General features: G+C 53.0%; 1 protein-coding gene and 1 long non-coding RNA gene across 2 annotated transcripts; both read right to left on the bottom strand.

Annotated features, from left to right (window-relative positions):
• Positions 1-2,400: 2,400 nt before the first annotated feature.
• Positions 2,401-5,415, bottom strand: LOC101770984. The gene is made up of 2 exons (XR_214445.3): positions 5,075-5,415; positions 2,401-2,681 (listed from the first exon to the last, which is right to left on the bottom strand). It is a non-coding gene; the product is annotated as an uncharacterized LOC101770984 (long non-coding RNA).
• Positions 5,416-16,298: 10,883 nt separating this feature from the next.
• LOC101771252 (zinc finger CCCH domain-containing protein 18) lies at positions 16,299-18,082 on the bottom strand. The gene has a single exon (XM_004951747.3). The coding sequence runs from the start codon at positions 17,942-17,944 to the stop codon at positions 16,688-16,690; it is 1,257 nt and encodes a 418-aa protein (XP_004951804.1). The 5' UTR covers positions 17,945-18,082; the 3' UTR covers positions 16,299-16,687.
• Between the last annotated feature and the right edge of the window lie 288 nt (positions 18,083-18,370).

Below are 18,370 nucleotides of genomic sequence, written 5' to 3' on the forward strand. Positions count from 1 at the left end.
GAAGGCGAGCAGCGCAGCAACCGGCACCGCCGCCGAGGCGCCGGCCGGCCGGCCATCCGAGGCGAGCTGCATCGCTGCACGGCCCGACGGTTCAGCGGTTGGCCTGAGAAGACGCTCCGGCAAGGGAGATGCGAGCTAGGGGGCTTCCGGGCTTGCACGGTTGGTCTCGAATGGCTGGGATACCTACTGATTGGCCGATGGTGAGCAGCTGTCAATCTACTGCGCTTACCGCTGAATCTGATCAATGGGGCTGCTGCTGTCTCTCCTGTCGAGTTGTCGTCCTTGACGGGCCCAGAGGGATGTGACATCTAGCCTATACGAGGAGGGAAGGGCAGCCCGAATGAACTGGACGATCACGCAGGCTGTCGGTCGTCGTCTTCCGATCCTACTCAGCACGCGGCCGGCCCGCGAAGAAAGAGGAAACCGAGACTTTTTCCCCCCTGTCAATAATCTTTACTTTCTTTAAACTAAAGTTGGTGATGCAGGATCTTCTGCGCATAAATCAGCGTATGCATATGTCAAATAATAATACATAGTAGCATATAATCTTGGCAAAATTTGCTGTGGTGGGATGAAAAATCTACTCCTCCGCCATGGCCCGGGGCGTGGAGGGCAGCTGCAAGCCACCGCCAGCTAAATATCTTTTGTGCATAAAAACTGTGTATACATATGTGTGTCAAATAATACAGACATAATCTTCCAATTTGATGATATATGAATTTTGGTAATATATGATTCCCCCCCTCACACCTATATTGTAGGTGCCTGAAATTTTCAACTGCCATTTCCTCTTTTTTGTTCTTCTTAATTTCATATGTAACTAAATTATTATAACGTAAATATTTTGTATTGGAAATACGTTGCAAATAACAAGAGAGAAAGAGGAGGACTTTGGTGGTCTCCCAATCAACACGCAGCAGCAATCATTACTTCGATATTGTTTTCATATTGAGATCCAAGGTTGAAGCCTGATACGGCCCGGCAGGCCCAGGTGAGCAGGGTAAATGGGGGCCCATATTACGTTCGTTCGGCTCCAACAATCTCCTTCTTATAATATTATTAGTAGTGGTGGTGTTGGTGGACTGGTGGTACTACTACTACGATAAAGTCACCCATCGGAATTGTTGAAATATATGTACAAATGATAGAGTTAAAACATATGCCAAAACGAGTGAACCTGAAATAGTAAACTTTGAAGAAGAAAAAAATCCCAGTATTCCTCTATTATCTTGCAAAATCAGTCAAACAGGAGGAATCTTGCAAAATCATTACAATTCGTGCATAGAATCTTCAAAATAATCTACATGAGAATGAATCATACTCCAGTACCAGATTGTTGAAAAATTTTCAGACATGTAGCTTCCTCTTCGTGAAACGTACACCTGTTTGAAATTCACAGGATGCATATCTCTTTTCTGTTCCTCCTCGTGAAGCGTTCATCAAGAGTTAGGCAGTTAGCAACAGGCCAGCTACAGCGCACTCAAATTCACCTCAGGAGAGGCTGCTCGCCTCGCCGCGGGCTAAGCTTAGGCTTGGAATCGGATCCTCTAACGTCAGGATCTTTGACTGCACTCTACAGTCGCTCATCTGCATCGTCCGCATCGATCCAACGACGTTCAGCTCTCCTGGCGCTCCACTCCTCCACGCGCTGGGCCTCGGCCCAACAAGAGCGTAATCTGTTTCGCCACCGCGGCAGCACGGCTCCGACGCTCCGCCTCTATGAGCTCCACCGGCGCGGGCACGGCGGGAAACCGCACACGGGGTTCTGCTGCGTGTCTCCATGGCCGCCGCGCTCTGGTGGGAGGTGGTCTAGGAGGCAACGTCTGCTGCACCGGTGCCATCCAGCTCCAGCAAAGACGATGCGCTCAGGCGGCTAGAATCGTGCGCGCACGTGCCGGCGAGGCTGGTGGTGGCAGGCGCCTGCATACGGCCGGCTGTGGGGCGGCATCGGAAGGATGACGGAGCGCAACGGTGATGAGCAGGAGGACGCCAAATCCGCAACGAGGAAGACGATAGCAGAGGAGACAGGGGAGGGACTTTTTTTTTTTGAAAGCGACAGGGGAGGGACTTGGTCGCTCATGGCATGTTTGCACCGTGGGCTCAGATGGGCTCTCGACCGCCTCCTGTGTGGCCTGCGAGAAGGTGTTTGACGGGGGTCGCCGTTGGATTGCAGCTGTACGGCGTAGATGAGGGTGACTGCACTCTAACGCCAATGAGTCTGATGTTAGAGGATCTGGGTGTGTTTGGTTGCTTGTTTTATTTGATTCATATATGAAATGATTCAAAATAATAATGATTTTTTTTAGTTTGGTGAATTGTACCAACTCATTTAGGATGAAATCATCCCACTTAATTTATTATTCTACTGGTAGGAATGAACCATATGATACATGCAAATTGGTTGAACCCTACCATCCAGAATCATCCATACATGTATCATGTGGTGCACGTAACCAAACACACTCTTATTAAAAGAACTGAGAAGTCGATCGGAATGTGAACCAGATCGCCTGAAATACAGTGTAATGATGGATGTTCATGGTTGCCGCCATCTAAACAAGTAAAGCACTGGATACTGGTTTTCAGTATAACTCCGGAGAAGCTCTTAAGGTTTCAGTAACCCCATGTATACTGTCTCTGTCCGGGACTTCAGCTCCGTGTCCAATGAAGAGCAAAGTGAACTGGAAAGCAAATTTAAATGATTTAAATGGTTAAAAAAAGAGTATTTTAGGTTTGTTCCATGGAGGTCACTCCTATTATATACACTGTTTTATTTTGCAAGTTTAAGCATGTAACTTATCTGTTTGTCCAACAACATAAGTTTAAGAGTATAATGCACGGTCCTTAATCTCTTACTACGTGGTGTCATCTAGATCCCTAATAATAAACTCTTAATATGTATATAGGAGTATCTACTTGTTAAGTGTGTCAATCAAGGTCGTCTAAATGACCCTAAGGAGCCTATGATTTATTTAGGGAGGGGGGCCATCATGCATGACACCATGCCACATATAAAAATTTATGCTAATTAGGCAACTTGGACCTCAATCTTAAATGAAAATGAGTATACAAATCTAGATGACACAATGAGTCATGTTTAAGGATTCCTAGCGCTACCTTACTCTAAGATTTGAAGCGCTACCTTAAAATTTGTGCTAAGGATCATCATCAGTTGAAGCATGTCCCATATATGTGTTCAGTGTTCTCTATCCATGCATGTCGCGATATATGACCAGCATATATTCATATCTATCTAATCATCTCCAGCAAGAGTTCAACACTACGTATGCATTTTTCATTTCCAGCAAGAATTAAACACTAACAGATAAAACTATATGAACAACAAAATCGACGGCGGCCATAAAACCCAGCAGCATGCTACACAAACAGTGTCATCAGAGCGTCACATCTAGCTTAAATACTTAATAATCATCCCAAAAACCCACAGAAATGGGCGTGATCATGCAAGGAAAACGAACATTTTACAAAGGTCATATCTTAGCAAGCAGGAATGCAAATTGCAGCTCATACACATCAAGGGTCAAAAGCAGCAGTTCATAAAGATAACCAACACCATGCAAAAGCACCTGAAACAAGACGGATCGGCCAACAAGAAGCTAGAAGATTGGGGCAGATTATACGAGCCACCGATATCGATCTCTCACTCTCACGCGCCCCTGAAGAGCATGGCCCTGAGCCAACCTTCCAGGCGGCCCGCGACCCGCTCGGCCACGTGCAGGTCCGGAGCCGCGACAGCGAGCAGGAGAAGCAGGACTGCAGCCATGAGGACGATGAAGTAGAGCAGGACGTGGTCGCGGTTCGCGACGAGGTCAGGTACGATGGTGGAGAGGAGGCCGGCGACTCCCCACGCCGCCACGGCGGCGGCGGTGCTCAGGCGCGGGTCGCGGAGCCGGGGGAGGCGGAATCCGAACCCAAGCTGACGCGGCCCGCCGGCCTCGAGGGCGCGCTCGTAGGCGGCGACGGCAGCGTCGTTTTCCATGGCTGCGATCTCGGCGATCGGTTCCGGCAGCTTGGGGTTGGGGAGCCGAAGGGGGATTTCGACGGCGAGGAGAAGAAGGAAAGGGATGTCGGTGATATATCAGGGGATAGGGATACCGCCGGTTTGATCCTGGTCAATACTGGGTGCACTTCGTTTGCCGATCACTCCTGCTCCCTCCGTTCTCCGTTCGTTCCGACCATGTTGAAGAGTCAAACCATTTTATATTTGATTAAAATTACAGAAAGAATCATAAAAATTTGTAACATCAAATAAATATACTATAAAAATATATTGAATGAAGAAAAAATATATTTAATAAAGAAACTAATAGTATTTATTTAGTATCATAAATATTAATATTTTATTATATAAATTTGGTCAAATACTTATAAGTGGGAACGTAAGAGTACGTCACATTGACTAGGAGGTGACAGTCAGCGGGGAGGGGGTGACTGGTGAAGTGGTCAGGTGCAAAGGTCGCGTTCATTGGGTTGGGGACGGGAGAAAGGAGACAGAAATGTAGATATCACGGAGCTAATGATATTTGGGCCTAATATGTAAATAAATGGGCTTAGGTTGCTTTTCACAATGGGCTGAAGGTTTCACAAGATGGGTCTGCAAAACCACGTCGTCGTTTGTTTATCTCATCAGTTCTCGAAAACAAATCTAAAAAAAAATCAGTTCTCGAAAACAAAAAGAGTAAGATCGGATTGAGTTCTCCAAAAAATGATCGAGAACACCGCGTTTGCAAAAGAAAAGACAATACAAACAGCGCCTTTTATGACAATCTCATTTTGTGCTTGTCTAGGGGAAAACGTCTCAACAAAAAGAAAGAAAAAAAAAGGAAACAGTTTAATCTTTGGCACAAGGAAAAATTGCACAGGATGCTTTGGGAGTGGAAAGTGCAAACCGCAAACCAAGGTAGCTCAGGAATGCTTGCCCAAAAACATATTCTCCCCCAAAAAAACAAAAACACCTTTTCACCAAAAAAAAAAAAAGCAAACCAAACCACCAGCAACGCAAGATTCAGAACAGGGCGCTTCAAAAACAAAAAGGATGGATGGCATCTCTTACCTCTTCCTCTAATCTTTTACCCTTGGTCACTCGGTAGGGCGCCCTTTCCCCGTGGCCTTGCATGACACAAGGGCACACCAAGCATGTCGATCAGCCTGGCTGCTCAGCAGATCGAGCTGCAGCATGCAACGCTCCACCACGGCTGCGGCGCCAGGTCGAGGCTCCACCACGGCAGCCATGGGTGGTTGACCTCTAGAGGGGAGAGAGAACCGCACGGAGCTGCAGGTAGCTAGGCCGAACGCCAGGCGACTCATCACACAAGTCTGGCTGAATTAGCTGTGACTGTGAGAGCGCCTAGGCCCATCTGAGCTCCTCCTCTCGATGCCTGGTTCGGAACGACGCGTCACGGCCAATAGGAGAAGAAGCGCCAGCCCAGCTGCACAAGCCACGACGAGGCTGCCACTGTCACATGGCAACTGGTTGGTCGTCGTCTCCCGGTCCCGGCATAAAATAGTGATTTTCTGAATTTTGAATCTCAAGGGAAACAAACCAAGAGACTACGACGACTTTTGGGCGCAATGATACGGGCTGGTAAGGCCCAGAAAGCCCGTTTGATCCATCACTGACGTAAACCGGCCTTGTTTCTGTGAACGGGCTCAGCTCAACTGGTATTCGTACCACCACGTCTGGGGAAGGCCCATTTGGTAGTAGTCGGCAATGGGATAAAGTTCCCCGGTCAGGCCAGTGTGCGGCCCATGGCCTCCTCAGAAAACGGAGACTCTAGCGACGCCCACCCATCCCCGCCGCCATTCTGGCTCCCGATCGCGGTTGCTCGGGAGCCAGGAGCTCCGCCCTGTTCCTCCCTCCATTCTCCAGCGCGCCTCAGGTCGCCGCCAGCAGATCGAATCGACGATGGGCGTCCCAGATCCCTGCGCCGCATCGACCTGACGCGCCACAAGTTGTTCAACACAACAACACCCGCACTGCCGCCACCGCAAGCTGAGGCCACGACCCAATCATCAACTTGTAGAAGTTAAGCCCTGCTCCCAGTTATCTCTTAGGTATCTGTGCCTAATTATGTCTCTGCTATTAAGGTCTTGGGCAGCACAAGTAACTGTGTAAGTACCCAGGCAGTTAGCTGTTTAGTTAAAGCTCTAATGAGCCATTAATGTAATCAATGTGTGCTACTTATCTCTATATATGAAAGGGCTGTGTCGCCTGGGTGTGTTATCCCTGGCTGAGAAAACACTCTGTACCTCCAACAATTGGTACCAGAGCTTAGGTTAGACACTCACCTTCTCATCTTCCCCAACTCGAACTCCTCCTCTGTTTCTCTCTACCATGGCGTCGACCTCTGCTGAGCGCCGGGCCAGGAAGGCCAAGGAAGCCGAGCTGGGCGAGAAGGCTGCGCGCCTGAAGGCAGCAGAGGAGGCTGTGGCGCAGGCTGTCCAGGCGGCTCAGCAGGCTGCAGCAGCCGCAGAGGCGGCGGCCAGGACGGCGCAGCAGCTGCGCGCAGAGATAGTTGCAGAGAAGGGAGAAGAGGTGCTGGAGGAGGAAGAAGAAGAAGAGGAGGAAGTCAAGAGCCAGAGGACTCCACCGCGGGACAGGCGCCGTTCGCAGTCACCACTGCGTGACCGAAGGCGTCGTGGCGGCGCTCGCTATGAGTCGCCGCAAGGCAGGGTGGTCTACCGCGACTCCGGCAGCGGCACAACGTGGCCAATGCTGGACAAGACCAACTACTATGAGTGGAGCCAGACGATGAAGTTGAGGATGCAAGCACGCGACCTCTGGGATGCTGTTGAAGGAGGTCCAGTGCAGTATCGCGATGACAGGCGAGCCTTGGAGGTGATTGTCGCGTCTGTACCTAAGGAGATGGGGCTCCCGCTCCTTGACAAGGCGACAGCAAAGGAGGCATGGGATGCCATCGCTGCAACTCGAATCGGTGTGGACAGGGTCCGCCGAGCGACGTTGCAGCGGCTGCGTCGGGAGTGGGAGAACATTGATGTCAAGCCCGGCGAGCAGGTGGAAGATTTTGCCCTGCGGCTGTCAACTCTGCACCAGCAGCTTGTGCTCCATGGAGACAGAGACATTGATGAGGCGCGTGTCGTGGAAAAGTTTCTGCGCACAGTGCCAGCCAAATACGCGCAGATTGTTGTCGCCATTGAGCAGTTCCTCGACTTCGAGGCGCTCACGCTTGAAGAGGTGACAGGAAGGCTCAAGGCGGTGGATGACCGTGAAGCGCAAGCTGTGACAGAGCCTGTTTCCATCAATGGCAAGCTGCTGTACACTGAGGAGCAATGGCGCGCGCGCTGGAAGAAAGAGAAGAAGGGCGGCGGGGATGATTCTGCTGGCTCTAGCTCAAAGAATCAGCGCGGCGGCGGCCAAGGCGGCGGTGGTGGCCGCGGTCGCGGCGGCTGGCGAGGAAGGGGCCGTGGCGGCGGCCGCGGTGGTGGACGCTGTGGCGATACCTGCCTCAATTGTGGCCAGGAGGGCCACTGGGCAAGGGACTGCCCTCATCCGCGCCGAGACAGAGATGGTGACCGTGATGGTGGCGGTGACCGCAGCGGCGGACGGGGCAGAGGCCGTCGTGGCGGCGGCCGCGGTGGCAATCAAGGCCAGCACGCTGGTGGCCGAGGGGGCGCAGGTGGCGGTGACGGCGGCCACAATGGCCGTGTACAGTATGCAGAATGCGAGGATGATGGGGCTCTGTTTCTGGCGCATGGGCTCGTTGACCTTGATGAGTGCGCGCCGGCATACACCTATGCTGCTCAAGAGGTGAATCTGGAAGAACCAAAAGCCCGCGCTTTCCTTGGTGCCAATAGCGATGAAGAAAAGGCAGATGTGTGGTACCTTGATTCAGGAGCTACACACCATATGACTGGACGGCGTGAGCTCTTTTCTGATTTGAACACGGACGTGCGAGGCACGGTCCGATTTGGAGATGCGTCCAAGGTTGACATCAAAGGCATCGGATCGATTGCTTTCGAAGGAAGAACTGGTGAGCATAGGGTGCTGCAGGGTGTGTACTATATACCAGCCCTGAAGAATTCAATTATCAGTCTTGGTCAGCTTGACGAGACTGGTTCCAAGGTGGAGATATATCACGGTGTGCTGCGTATCTGGGAACACACTGGTCGTTTGATTGCCAAGGTGAAGAGAGGGGCTAACAGATTGTACACACTCCAACTTCAGGCAGCCCAGCCACTCTGTCTTGCAGCACGCAGAGGAGATGTAGCGTGGCAGTGGCATGAGAGGATGGGGCACTTGAATTTTGATGCACTCCGCAGACTTGGGAAGGAAGAGATGGCGCGTGGTGTCCCGGTGATTGATCATGTTGAGCAGGTGTGTGACACCTGTGTCACCACCAAGATGAGAAGGCGTCCGTTCCCGGCTGCGACACAGTACCGTGCCAAGCAGCCCCTTGAGCTGGTGCACGGTGATCTTTGCGGGCCAGTGACACCTGCAACTCCTGGAGGAAACCGATATTTCCTGCTGCTCGTCGATGACGCTAGCCGTTTCATGTGGGCAGCGCTCATACCAAGCAAGGACGCAGCAGCAGAGGCTATCAAGCGCATCAAGCTGAGCGCAGAGGCAGAAAGTGGCCAGAAGATCAGAGTGCTCCGCACAGATAATGGCGGTGAGTTTACAGTTGCTGATTTTGCTACCTACTGCGCAGAGCAAGGCATCAAGAGACATTTCAGCGCCCCCCACTCACCCCAGCAGAATGGGGTCGTTGAGCGGCGTAATCAGTCAGTGGTGGCTATGGCAAGGGCACTGCTCAAGCAGCGAGGATTGCCGGCCAGATTTTGGGGGGAGGCTGTAATGACAGCAGTTCACATCCTGAACAGATCACCGACACGTGCGCTGAAAGGAATTACTCCCTATGAGGCCTGGCATGGACGCTCACCGACATTGGGGCATATGAAGGTGTTTGGATGTGTTGCCTATACCAGAAAGCTTAGTCAGCTGCGCAAACTCGAAGATCGCGGCGAGGCCGGCGTATTCATTGGTTATGCAGAGGGAGCTAAGGCATACAGGGTGTTTGAGCCTGTGAGCGGGCGTGTCAGGATCAGCCGCGATGTTGTTTTTGATGAAGAGCGCGGTTGGGATTGGTCTTCGCCGGAGTCCAGGACATCGGCGCCAAACAGCAGTGAGTTCCAGGTTGAGTACGTCTGGTCGGAGGTGGTGAGTGAGCCTGCAACACCACCATCGCCTCCGCCCCCAAACTCACCAAGAACACCCGTGCCAGGCAGTCCAGTCGGAGTTGAAGAAGTAGAGGATGACGATGTAGTGGCAAATTCTGTTCCAGCAGCAACCGCAACGCTACCACCATCCAGTCCCCAGATTGAGCATGCCACGCCTCTGGAAGATGATGATGATCGACTGGATGCATATCACGACGATGAACCTCTTCGTTACAGAACGGTAAGCAATATTATTGGCCAGCAGCCCGCACCACCACCTGCAACTCGCCTGTTCGCAGAACTGCATCTAACGCACTCTGGCGAACCAACTTCGCATACTGAAGCCAAGAGAGATCCAGCGTGGTGCGAAGCAATGAAAGAAGAACTGCGATCAGTAGAGAGAAACAAGACCTGGGAGCTTGTGAAGCTTCCTGCTGGTCACCGTCCAATCACCCTGAAGTGGGTGTTCAAATTGAAGAAGGACGAACATGGAAATGTTATCAAACACAAAGCCAGACTTGTTGCTCGTGGCTTTGTCCAGCAAGAAGGCGTGGATTACGATGATGCTTTCGCCCCTGTCGCACGCATGGAATCTGTTCGAGTCTTGTTGGCTCTGGCAGCACAGGAGGGTTGGTCTGTTCATCAGATGGACGTCAAGTCCGCATTTCTGAATGGAGACCTCAACGAGGAGGTATATGTGTATCAGCCGCCTGGCTTTGCTGTTGCTGGACAAGAAGACAAGGTGTATCGCTTGCGCAAAGCTCTGTATGGCCTACGGCAAGCGCCAAGAGCATGGAATGCAAAGCTTGATTCAACATTGAAGAAGAAAGGTTTCAGACAGAGCAACCATGAAGCTGCAATCTACAGGCGTGGTTCTGGAAATTCTCTGTTGCTTGTCGGTGTGTATGTGGATGATTTGATCATCACAGGGGCCAAGGAGCAGGATGTTGAAGGCTTCAAGGCTGAAATGAAAGCAACATTTGAGATGAGTGATCTTGGCCTTCTAAGCTTCTATCTGGGTATTGAAGTACAGCAGAGCGCCAATGGCATCACTCTTCGACAGACCCACTATGCTAAGAGAATTCTGGAGCTGGGAGGAATGGTGGACTGCAATCCTGCAGCCACTCCTATGGAGGAAAGGCTAAGATTGAGCAAGAAAAGTACAGCCAAGGAAGTTGATCCAACACAGTACAGGCAGCTGGTTGGAAGCCTGCGATATTTGGTTCATACTCGACCTGACTTGGCATTTGCAGTCGGGTTTGTGAGTAGATTTCTGGAGAGGCCCACCATAGAGCATCAGCAGGCAGTGAAGCGTATCCTTCGGTATGTGGCAGGCAGTCTGGAGTATGGCCTGCACTTCACCAAGGCATCCAGTGAAGCCAGATTCATTGGCTACTGTGACTCAGACTTGGCTGGAGATATTGACTCAAGCAAGAGCACTACAGGTTGTCTATTCTTCCTAGGCAACAATCTGGTCAGTTGGCAGTCCATTAAACAAAGAGTGGTTGCCTTATCTAGCTGTGAAGCAGAGTATGTTGCCATGACTACTGCTGCAACACAGGCTCTGTGGCTGTCCAGGTTACTTGCTGAATTGTTGGGAAAGAAAGTGGAAGTAGTAGAGCTGCGAGTGGATAACAAATCAGCAATAGCACTTGCAAAGAACCCTGTCTTTCATGACAGAAGCAAGCATATCAGGATCAAACAACACTTCATCAGAGATTGTGTTGAAGAAGGCAGCATCAAGACTGAGTTCGTCGCCACAAATGATCAACTGGCAGACATTCTGACTAAGGCCTTAGGCAAGGCCAAGTTTGAAGACATGAGAAGCAAGATTGGGATCATGAAGATCAAGGATGGGGGAAGCAGGTCTTAGGGGGAGAACTGTAGAAGTTAAGCCCTGCTCCCAGTTATCTCTTAGGTATCTGTGCCTAATTATGTCTCTGCTATTAAGGTCTTGGGCAGCACAAGTAACTGTGTAAGTACCCAGGCAGTTAGCTGTTTAGTTAAAGCTCTAATGAGCCATTAATGTAATCAATGTGTGCTACTTATCTCTATATATGAAAGGGTTGTGTCGCCTGGGTGTGTTATCCCTGGCTGAGAAAACACTCTGTACCTCCAACACAACTTACTGCCTGGAGACGGCGACGAACGCTTGGACCCAGGTCGGGGAGTGGACGCTGCCCTTCGTCGGCAAGGTCGAGTACGTGCCGGAGCTGAAGCTGTGGTTTGGCATCTGCGCCGGGGACATGCGGCTGGGCGCCGCTGACCTCTCCGCCATGGACATGGACTCCCAGCCGCCGCAGCTAGTGGACGCTTGGAAGGAGTTTGAGGCGCCTCGGGAGTGGACGGAGCTGCAGGTTCCTCAGCTTGTCAACCTGGGCTCCGGCAGGTTCTGCGTCGCGAGGTTCTTCCACGCTGTAAATATCATGGCCTTTTTTGGTTTGGATGATTCAGATGTGGAGGAGTATTTTACCGTCTTGACTGAAACGGATGTGGTGCCCTGTGTTCATGGCGGCACCTGTAGCGATGATGTCGATGGCAGCAGCGGGAAAGTAGAACTCAAAATGATCAGGCACAATTCAAGACTCCACATGTCTTATTGCAGCGATGGTACCATTAAGTTAGTTTTCTGAATGAGTTTGGTTGGTTGCTTCCAGACTCCCTGTGTTATCTTATCCATCATTATATCGATGATTTTAGGACTTTATTTTGTTCGTAAGAGAAAACTTGGCCATCAACATATTTTTATATAAAATAAAGATAAAGGTTTTGCAAGTATGCATTGATAAACTTGGTCATTCCACCTCTCCGCATTACCTTTTGCAGGCATGTTTTCTTACGATTTTTGTTTTAGATTACTTTTCTTGGTTAACGTGATTAGACTTGTTTTAATCCACTTAAAACCATGCTAGGGCATCATGTTATTGATCTAAAAGGTTTTGTCAATTAACCCGTGATAGTTTTTTTTCTTAATCTCAAAGTCATGTATTAGCATATTCTCAGTAGTTTCTCACCGAGTCACCGCCATCTAACACAATCTGCTTGTTTGTTTAACATCTCGAGTTGTAGAACTCTGGACAATATACCGAAACAAAACAAGAGATAAATACGATATAGCAGATTGATAACCCCGAGAAACACCAATGAACTTGATGCATATGCTACGGCACACACTGAAATTTCCTTGGTCTGCATGGGGAATACATCAGACACACTGGCTGACACCTTGCTGAATGCGGACGCCCAGGCCAATAATGGGAAGGGAAAGCCACGAGCCCACGACGATTCTCTGGCCTGCCTACAAACTCCAGGTTAGTATGCAGCTTAAATTTTTACCGGTCTGGCTGGTCGGTCGTGGGCTGGCTCCTGAAGAGCGGCGGGCCAAGGGCCATGGCCTTTCACAGAAAACAGAGCCCAATCTCGCGACTCCCACCCACCCATCCATCCCCGCCGCCATTCTGCACCGATCCGGAGCTGGGGAGCACCGCGCCTCCGCCCTGCACTTGATCAGTTCTCCAGCGCGCCCCAGGTCAGCCGCCTCCGCCTGCACATCTGCTTCGTCTTCACCCTCTGCGATCGAAAGCCATCCTTTTTCTCCTCATTAGCTTCTGTAATACGTATCTGTTAGGCTTCTGTGATGCCAACCCGTCATTGAAGGCATCCCTCTTCTTTGTAACGATTTTTGTTCTATTCTGATGACTTTGAAGTTGACGATCGAATCGACGATGGGCCTCTCACGTCGGTTTCTGAGCCTGATCGTCCTGCAACCGCAACCTTGGAGCCAAATCGCTGTGCTGCCTCGACCCTGACGCGCCACTAGCTGTTCGACACAACAACAACACCACCCAACGGAACGCAAAAACTGACGGCGCCGGCGCCGGCCATCAAGATGGGGAAGATCTCGCTTCCCAAACTCCCCGTTTCCTCAAAATTCCAACTTTGACACTATGCAAAAAGAAGATTCTCCATCACATCAAACTTGCGGTACATGCATGGAGTACTAAATGTAGACGAAATCAAAAATTAATTGCACAGTTTTGTTGTACTTTGCGAGACGAATCTTTTGAGCCTAATTAGTCAATATTTGGATAATAATTCACAAATACAAATAAAACGCTACAGTTGCGCTACAGTAATTTTGGTTGTCCAAAGTTGAGCAGCTAATATAGCCCAAGCTTCAGCATGGGAGCGTCAGATTTCGATCTCAATGACAACGACCACCGGATGCGCTGCTTCCCTGCCGTGGAGCGCCGGGCGTTCTGCTTGGACCAGGCAGGGCGCGGCTTCCTCCTGGAGGCGGACACGTCACGCATGGTGATGATGCCTCCTCTCCACAAGCCCAAACTTGAACCCATCTCCCTCTATATCCCCTGCGCCGACAAGCTGGACGACCTCGACGGCGGCGGCGGCGGCAGCCTCTTCATCATGGACAGGGTTACCAAACCGGAGGTGCGAGAAGCTGGCGGTCCGTTCGAGGCCCTGGTCTACCGCAAGCCATACTCCTCCTCCTCCTTCCTATCCAAGTCCTGGGACTGCGACCTCCTCCCGCCGCCGCCGCCGTACACCCGCGGCGCCGGGCACGGCCGCTGCCTAGAGATCACCTCCTACGCTTTGGTCAATTGTGGTGGCTTTGGCGATGAATCAGGTCACCAGAATGTTACCATCCTGACTGGAGTCAAGGCGGGAAAGCGCATCTTGGATGGCTCGAGCGCAGATCGAGATGTCACAAGTCTAGCTGCGGAGAGGATGCCATCACGGCAGTTTTCTGAATAACTTTTATGGTGGCTTTGACTCCCAGTCCATAAGTATCGTCTGAAGTCTGAACAAGTTCGCCTTGTCCAGAGTTTTGATTTCGGCATGAAAAGCATACCTGTGTCTGTCGGTACGGTATTGTGATATTGCCTCCTGCAAAATCTTATCCGAGTAATGCTACCATTCGTTTATATGTTAGTCTTAATTTGTGTGCTCCTGCTCCTGCAATCGTAAAATTGATATTTGATTTACTCGCTCCTTGTCCTTGCTTGGCACAAAAAAACGTTATCCACAGCAAAAATGCTAAATAATTAAAAGCAATTGGGCTAGGCGATTTCAATCCGAACTACTACGGCAGCTTAAGAAAGTCCGTAACAACAAGAACAAATCAAACTAGTAAACAAATTGAAAGATAGCTAAACTCCCAGAAAGCTACATAGGATTCCCGGTATGGGTCATATGGCTCCGTAGTGGGCTTTGGTTTCGTTATCGGTTCCCCTCCGGCCCAGGAAGACGAGTGCTTGCTGCAATACCAGTGATCAACTGGAGCTGTGAATCGGCGAAACGTACAGATTTGCACACCTGCGCGTACATCAGTAAAGCCCATGTAAAAAGCCACGAGCGTCCCAAACTTGGTGCAGCTCACCGTCGAATGTTGGTCACCAACCCAGCAAGTTCCCGGGATCGCCAAGGATACAAAGACAGAATCAACCGCAAAATCTCTCTACCGATCATTAGCACAACGAAACGCGCCAAAACTTAGCACGGTGGGTGCTCGATAAAAAGGATAAACAAACCAGACTAGGCGCCACGGGATAGCGGTGCTGGATTTCTTTTTATGGCAGAGGCGCAGCAGGGCGCTGCCTCCCCGGCGTGGGGCAGGAATTCTCGGTGGCCGGAGCGAGCGGCAGAGCCCCCCGATCCTCCCAGCCGTCGGATGCCCCTGCCTGCCGCCCTGCCGTGCCCCTGCCCTCAGCGGCTCAGCACTCCCCCCATCGCATCACATTATGGCATCGCCTGCGCGCGCGGCTGCGCCAGCGCCATCCTGCCCGGCGCGCGCACCGATCAACGAGACACTCATCACGCGCCCGCCGGGTTGCAGAGGCAGAGCACGGCCGCGTACGACAGGTGCTCGCGCCGCAGTACGCCGGCGACCACCGTGTACGACGGATTCTGTTCGTTCGCCCCCCGTGTTGCGTTAGCGTCCTTTCCTCCTTTCTTCCGTCCGTCCTCCTCGCGGCGCCACCACCATTACTGCTGCCGCTGTCCACCTCGCCACTACTACCACCACTAACCTTTTCGGCTTTTCAGGCGCCAGTTCCACTGACAAAGGCCGTTCTTTCCAGCTGTTCAAGTTTAACCCCGGCCCCGGCCGGTTCATCTCGCTCTCATCCGAGTGGTGGGGCCGCCGCGGTCAAACCCTGCCTCAATGACCGCGGTCAAAACCTCACTGCTCGAGGCGCGCCATCTCCTGCTGCCAACGCCCCGATGCGCCATGCTGCTGCCCGTATAGAAAACTGAGGCTACGTGAGTGTCCATCGCTGCCAACGCCCAACACACTGCGCTCCTACTCGATTCACCGCCACTGAATAGTCTGGACAGTAGGAGCCCAGTAGCATAGCATCGATCGAGCAAAAACAAACAGAAACACTTTCGCAGATGCCCGTGCGCAGCGCAGCGCGCGGAAACAGCGTCCGGGAAAAAAAGGCTGGCACCAGTCAAAAGACGCAGCAAGCGATGAACACTGTGACGAAACAGAGCAGCGACTCAGTGACCAAGGAAGCACGAACGACCATACTGTTCGAAAAAAAGGAAGGAGATCCAGCGAAAGGGCAAAGTGGAGCGCGGTTGCCGAACGCCAGGAGGCATGGCAAAAAAATTGGCCATGGCATCGAGCTCGGCGACCACATGGGCGCGGCGCAGCGTACGGACCGGCGGCCAGCGAGGAGCCACCGCCATGGCGCCACGGCGGAACCTGACGGTTTCTTTATTTTTACTGCATTTTCCCCTGAATTTTCTACGGGGACGCGGTAGATGGGTAGAAAGATGCACATGGCGCACAGTGCCCGATCAGGCGGCACACATGGAGGCTCCCCTGTTCGAACCGGCACCCCCATCAATTACCAGCAGGAGGGAGGAGCACCGATTCAGATGATGAGGGCATGAGGCGGTAGAAAGTGAAACTTCAAACCGAACAAAAAGTTACAGCCGCTTTGCATGGTTGGATATGCGCTTTTAACAGTGGCACATGACACCATGATTAGCGTCCCCAGCCTTTTCCACTCCAGGAACGGGTAATCGCAGTCACAGGGCATCATCTGCAGCCCAAGACAAACCAATGCGAGGCATGCACAAAAGTTTTTCCATTTCTTCACTGGGAAATTCAACTGAGAGCATGAGATCAAATGTGCTTAGGATTACAATGGATTGTTCAAGGATCAAAGCTGGAAAGGGTAGCAAAAAAAACACAGGACAGACAGAATTTACAGGAGCAAAACCCAAAACGGGCGGGTGTTAATCGAATTGCTCGGAAAACTCTAGCCTCACAAAAGCAAAATCAGCTCACCGAACTATCCTCCCAATTGTTTCGTACTCTTCTCCAGATCTCAAACTAACCTCTCTTAACTTCGCCACCCCAAACTTCTAAAACTCTTTTTTGATCTGTTTTCTTTTTCGGACTGAAGAAATTACTGCCTAACGCTACTGCTAATGATACTAAGCTTAGTCAAAGGCGATGTCAGTTACCATTGCCGAGATCTCGGCAGTTCGCTCCGCCGGGTGCCGGGGTGGCCGCCGTCCTCCGGCCGAGCGCGGACCGCGGCCGCGAGGACGCGGCGTCCTTGGCCGTGGCATCCTTCTTGTCCTTGAAGAAGCCGAACACCGGCCGCGAGCACACGGGGACGTTGAGCACCACCGGCGTGGCGCGGACGCCGGCGGAGTAGGACCGGTCCATGACGCGTGACCGCGACCGCATGGAGGAGTGGACGCTGCCGGCCGGGGAGCTGGAGCTGCGCTCCAGGCCCTGGAACACGATCTTGCCGGAAGCGTTCATGCGCGGGGAGTCCACGGAGACCATGCTAGGCGGCGGCGGTGCCTGCGGTGTCGAGGGGCGGCGGCGGGCGGGGCTGTGGCCGGCGCGCGAGGGAACGGAGGCGGTGGGTGTGTGCGCCTGGGGCTGGGGCGCCGCCTGGGGGTGCGAGCGGACGAGACGGATGCGGGGGCGCGGGGTGGGGTCGACGGAGTCGAGGGAGTGGCGCGGGAAGTCGTCGTGGTCGTGAGCGGAGGACGACGAGGAGGAGGAGAGCGAGAAGCGGGAGGAGGCGAGCGAGATGGACGCCTCCGAGTCGGAGCTGTCGCGGAGGAGCGGCGCCGCGGAGAGGTCCGACGCCGCGGCGCCCGACGCGCGGCCGCCGTTCCGCTGGAGGAGGAGCAGCTTCAGGGACCTGGCCGCGGAGGAGTTGGACGCCCTCGACGGCGTTGCCGCGGTCGGCGCGGGGGACGCCGACGGCGACGCCGCCGGGGACGGCTTCTGCGGCGTCTGGACCTTCCTGAGCCGCAGCAGCTCCCGCCACCGGCTGGAGCACGTCGGCGCCTTGGGCGAGAACACGTACGGGTCGAGCGCCGCCTCAGCCGCCGCCGGGTGCACCGCCTTGACCCGCTCCGGCGTGGAAGGCAGGATCTCCGCGACCAGCGACGTGTCCCGCCGCTCCGGCTCCGCCTTCCCCGCGGTAGCTTGCGGCCGGAGCGGGAGCAGCTTCCCGTCGGCGAACAGCTCGTCGGCCGGAAGCATGGTGGCCGCCCCGCCGAGGCTGAACTCGAAGTCGATGAAGTCCTTGGAGATCGCGGGCTCGGCCTTGGGCTCCTCCGCCACCTCCACGACGGCGGCGGCGTCGCGGGGGCTGCCGAACGACAGGCGCGGGCCGAGCCAGCCGAACGACATGGCTCCCGCGGCGGCGGGTCCCGCGTGCACGTTGCTAGCGACGGCGGAGGCCATTGCCGGCGGCGGCGAGGCGCATCCAAGGGCGGGGGGGCAGACAGCGTACAACTCGAGTACTGTACTTGACCGGGCGGGGTGGCGATAAACGTGAGGAGGCGACAGGGACAGGGGTGCGTGCCACCACCCGGTAAAGCCCCGCGCGCTTATATAGCCGGGCACGGTAAATTTCCTGACGCGCGGGCCCGGGAGACCAATTCAGCCACTGGCATGCGGGCACGTGGAAAATCCAGCGGTGACCCTCAGGGATGAAACGCGGGGGGTTAATCCGTGGTTAATATTTTTGACAGGAGGTAGGTGGTGGTAATGGTACTCACCTCTATTCTCTCTCTGTTTCAGAGGTTTTGGCGCGGCTCGTGTCTGGCATGTATCTCCCTCTCCTGTTTCTCTCTCTAAACACTACTTGGCTGGCAGTGTCAGGGGAGG

The sequence above is a fragment of the Setaria italica genome, chromosome I, assembly GCF_000263155.2.
Source record: "Setaria italica strain Yugu1 chromosome I, Setaria_italica_v2.0, whole genome shotgun sequence".
NCBI lineage: Eukaryota > Viridiplantae > Streptophyta > Magnoliopsida > Poales > Poaceae > Setaria > Setaria italica.